Source organism: Pungitius pungitius, unplaced genomic scaffold (genome assembly GCF_949316345.1).
Source record: "Pungitius pungitius unplaced genomic scaffold, fPunPun2.1 scaffold_166, whole genome shotgun sequence".
NCBI lineage: Eukaryota > Metazoa > Chordata > Actinopteri > Perciformes > Gasterosteidae > Pungitius > Pungitius pungitius.
In genome coordinates, this window is record NW_026909914.1 from 9,204 (window position 1) to 13,989 (window position 4,786).

Consider the following 4,786-nt stretch of genomic DNA (forward strand, 5'->3'; position numbering starts at 1 on the left):
ATTGTTTTAAGTCTTTCCTTTGTCAAGCCCGGCTTGCTTCTAAATGAAAGAAAAATGTGCATCGGTTCTCTGCTGTACAAGTTAAGGTTAAGTAAAAGTCCTGCATTGGAAACTTTACTTGATTTTAAGTGTCATTATGCATCAGCAACGGCCTCTTTGAATGTAATAAAAGTTATATAACAATAGTTGTGGTTAAATATGCATCCACCTGTGAAAGGGAATTTGCTGTTGTAGCTGGTCAAGGTGAAACAAATCCAAACCGTAATATAATGTAGTTTGTAAATCCATAACAAAACAATAAAAATGTATCAGGTGTGTCTTTTGTGCAGTTTTACATAGTAAATATAACCATGGCAATCACCCACTATGTAGTTAAGTAAGAAATAAAGCTATACCCTGTTAAATCTGTGTATTGCAGGAATACAGTAGCTTAAAATGGAAACAATTAGGTTAAACACAGATACTTGAACGCCGTTGTAAATCAATCTTGTTTTCTGTTCACATCGTGTACTGTGTCCAGTAGAGCAGTTTAAATGTATACAACAGCGCCACCTTCTGTCTGTTACGCGCTTCTGCAACACGAAGGACGAATTTTAATACACTTTTTTTTTGTTGCTCAGAAATCAGTATTTTCGTTTCTGTTTCCCACGTCAAATGCCATAGAATAATGAATGATTTTTTTTAGATTCACGTTTCGTGTGATTCTTTCATTGCGACTCGAGTTGCGAATCCGCGAACAGGAAATGAAAAAAAAAAACAACGCAGCGTGAACCGGAAGCCACATGTTCAGCCAGCAGATCGCACCGAAGCAGCGAGAAAGCACTCGGCGTTGGCACAGCAAAGCTCCGCGTAACACTGCTTCGACTCAACAGTTCTTGTTTCGTTGCGCCCCGGGACATTTGTCAGAATGTCGTCGTTCAGGAAAGCGTTGAAATCCAAACAGAGAAACCACCATGAAAGATCTCAGGTGAGCATTTCAGCCTCCTGCCGGCTAGCTTGTTAGCATGCTAGCCGCTGTTAGACACGTCTAACGTAACGACCTCACATGCACGCGAACCCAGAACGTAAACGGCTTATCTTAAATATTTGTTTTTTTTGTTCCACCAGCCTCAATTCAGGAAACATTTGGGATTGCTGGAGAAGAAGAAAGACTACAAACTCCGTGCAGAGTGAGTTGAATGCTCTGTGAGAGACACGTCTTACGGCAACAGGCTGATCTGATTGGACCTTTTAATGTCTTAACATGTCGAGTAATGTATTTCTTCGTGTGTGTGTGTTTTTTTTTAAAGTGATTACCACAAGAAAAAGAACACCCTTGCTGCTCTGCAGAAGAAAGCTATGGAAAAGAACCCAGATGAGTTTTACTACAACATGATCAACTCTAAGCTGGAGGTAAGAGCAACAAAGGGCCATCTCGTGTGACCCCTCGTCCTGTGACCTCTTTCTGAGTCCATGTGTGCTTCTTATTTTGCGGCTGGTTGCCAGGATGGAGTTCACAAAATGAAAACAACGAACGAGGTAGTTGAGATGACAGAGGAGCAGAAGAAAGTGATGAGGACGCAAGATATTAAATATGTGGAGATGAAGAGAGTTGCAGAGGCTATGGTAAGTTTATTTATACACACACACACACACACTTTAAATATAAATCCTCCCAAAGGGGGGCTTCGGTCGCTGCTCCCTGTAAGTCATTTCGGTGTCATCATCTTTCAGAAAATTCAGAGGATGAAAGGTGTGCTGCATCTTCTGGATGCAGACAGCAAACAAAAAACCAAGCATACGTTTTTTGTGGATTCTAAGGCGGAAGGTAAGCGTTGCATGTACAGTAGTCATTCGTCATGATGATGATTGTCTCTGAGAGGCTGAAACGTTTCAGCGAGGTGTTTCCTGTGTCCCCCCCCCCCCCCCCTCAGTGCAGTCGTTTGACCTGGCGACCCACCTGAACACGGCTCCAGAGCTGGTGGACAGAAGGTTCAACAGACCTACTCTGAAAACTCTGGAGACCAAGAGCATCCAGGGAGCTGTACAGCCTCAACATGTGAAGGTCCGTGTTCACGATGCGCTGAGGGCAGCTTCGTTTTTGCGGTGAGCCCGCACTCAAAACGAATGGAGTACATACTGCATACCCACTCGTGTTTGCTCTTCTCTCTGTCTGTAGAAGTTGACCAAGCAGAGAAATCACCAGTATAGGATCCTTTCCCAGCGGATTGACAGAGAAAAGAAGATGTTTGTAATCAGCCAGAAGATTCAGACCCGAAAGGACTTGCAGGTGCAGAGCACCCGGCATCTTCTTCTTTGTGAAAGCATTTTGTTGTCGTTTGTCAATAACTGTCTTAACTTTCCTTTCCTCCGTGCACCAGGACAAGAGAAATAAAGTGAAGGTAAAAAAGGAGACGCCAAATTCTGCAGCTATCTACAAGTTTGAGGTCAAGAGGAAGCGCTGAGAGGAGAGTCACTGTGAGCACAAGAAATCACCATCTTTCCCAATGACACAATGGACTTTTAGATCACAACACAACCGGCGTACGTGGGATATTTTTCCTTCCCTCAAATGTTTGTTTGCGATGCAGTTTTGTACATTGTTCTAGACAACTTTGAATAAATATCAGAACAAAATATCCATGTGACTGGTTGACTTCCACCAGGATTGTGGCAGTAGATCGTATTCTGTTCCGTACCAGTAGGTGGCATTAGTATTCTTCATCAGAATATTTGGAGGGTGAGAAAAAGAATAAAAAATTGAGATTGAAATCACTTAGTATGACTTAAGATTTACTTTTTTTTGTGTGGTTGTAATTTTACTGACGTTCTATCTCGTCACATACGGCTCTCTAGTTAAGTATATGTCTGAAACCGGGTATGAATCCCTTATCCAAATATAAAACGTGTCATAACTTTAACTGTAATGTTACATTTCGAGGAAACACATTCGTCCTGCCAAAGTCCTTCGGCCCATTGCGGCCACATCGGTCACATTCAGGTTCGTCATCTAATTTATCGCATGTCAATGACCTATTTATTAGATATTTACATTCATGTGTTCATCAGTCACTGATAAAATACAAAGTGAACCGATGAAAATGCCGTAGCAATCAACCAACTGAAGCCGGGTATTCACTCTGCTGTTTGCTGTCAATCACCCAGAATGCATCTGGATTTACTAATTGAGTTGGATGGCTATTTCGGGGTTATTTACTTCTGATTCATGGGACACCTGTAGGTCCGGTCTCTGCTGTGACGCGGGCCGCGGCTTCAGCTCTGGTCTCGGGGGGCCTTATCCGCAGGCTTTGGCTTGGGGCCCCTTTCCCGCGTCGACCCAGCTGCAGCTAATAAAAACAAGGACTTAGCTGTCGGTTAAGCTTGCATTGTTAATAAAGGTGTCGTCAATTCTTGCTCTTTAGCTCACTTGAATCGAAATGAAGCATTATTAATTTTATAAGCTGCAGCTGTGCTTATGGAAAAAATACCTCTGGTGAAAGGCTCCCGTGAGAGACAAATGTTACCCTTGTTAGAGCAGCACCTGTTTCTTCGGGTTATTCGTTATTTTGATGTGATACGCCTGCGATTTGCCACAGGTCATCAGATACCACATTATTTCTAACTAAATCATTGCCCATACTCCTAAGCCTCTGTAGAAAAAGAAAGTGTTACTAATGGCATCTGAGACTCCTCCGTTACGTCCAGGTGTCCAGTGAGCCAGCATGAACGATACCGCAGCCAGGAATTGAATTCGCTAAATGGATTTAAATCATCACTAATTTAATTATTTACCCCTGCGCTCTTCCTACTGTGACATGTCAAAAAAGGCATTCCGCTTCTGTCACATCTTTCCGTTCTCACGAGACCACCCAGCTCAGGCGGGCACGTCGTCGCCGGCTAATCAGACTTCTCAAGGAAGTGTGTGCGAAGGCCGCTGTGTGTGTGTGTGTGTGTGTGTGGGGGGGGCGGGGGGGTTAGGCTCAGACGTCTCATTGTGAAAAGACGCCCCGGTTTTTACCAAAGACGTAATACCGTCTCCTCAGATGGTGCTCCTGCCATCGGTTCCAAGTTGCGCCGTCTTGTCTCCGTTAATCCGACCTGGCCAGGTGTGTGTGTGTGTGTGGTCTGTGTGCGTGCTACGTGCCCACAGCGCGTGAAACGGACTGAAGACCTGGAGCCCTAGCAAGCGGGTCACGGCGACCCGTCGTGTGATTGATCGCTGTGGTGGCGGCAAGCTTCATAAACGGGGCCCCATCCATCAGCCTCTTCCTGGGGAGCCGGGAGTGGGGGGGAGCCGGAAGTGGGGGGGGGGGAGATGTCGCCGGGGGCCCGGTCAGAGGTGGGGCGGCAGCAGGAGAGAGACCGAAAGGCCCTTGGCCCCCCACACCCCGACGCTGCGCTTCATGACGGACCAAAGCCCCGAGGAAGAGTGGACGGTGCTCCTCATTTAAAAAACTCCGAACTTTCCTCAGAAGAAACGTGTGAGTTGAAATGAACGCGGTGTGCGCGTAGCGGAGGCCGCGTATGAGGACACCAACACAAGTGCACAAAGGCCCGTCACAGTCCCCCCCCCGCACCCCCCCACCCCCCAGTGGCATTCCACTGTGGGTCATCCATGTCGCAACTGTGGTGTACGCAGCAAGAAAAACTGATTGACTTCCTTTGGCCAGCTCTCCTTCCCCCCCCCCCCCCCCCCTTCCCTCCCACTCTCCCTCTGCCCTCTGCTACTGCGTCACGCCGCCGAGAGAGCGGGCGGTGCATCGGGACCCTCGGGCCCGGGCAGGGGGGGGGGGGCGGGCCCAGGGGT

At 46.8% G+C, this 4,786-nt stretch overlaps 1 protein-coding gene across 1 annotated transcript; it reads left to right on the forward strand.

Annotated features, from left to right (window-relative positions):
* Positions 1-769: 769 nt before the first annotated feature.
* On the forward strand, positions 770-2,754 carry utp11 (UTP11 small subunit processome component). The gene is made up of 8 exons (XM_037453967.2): positions 770-967; positions 1,108-1,169; positions 1,290-1,392; positions 1,486-1,605; positions 1,714-1,807; positions 1,914-2,044; positions 2,159-2,269; positions 2,361-2,754. The coding sequence occupies exons 1-8, from the start codon at positions 908-910 to the stop codon at positions 2,442-2,444; spliced, it is 765 nt and encodes a 254-aa protein (XP_037309864.1). The 5' UTR covers positions 770-907; the 3' UTR covers positions 2,445-2,754.
* Positions 2,755-4,786: the final 2,032 nt, after the last annotated feature.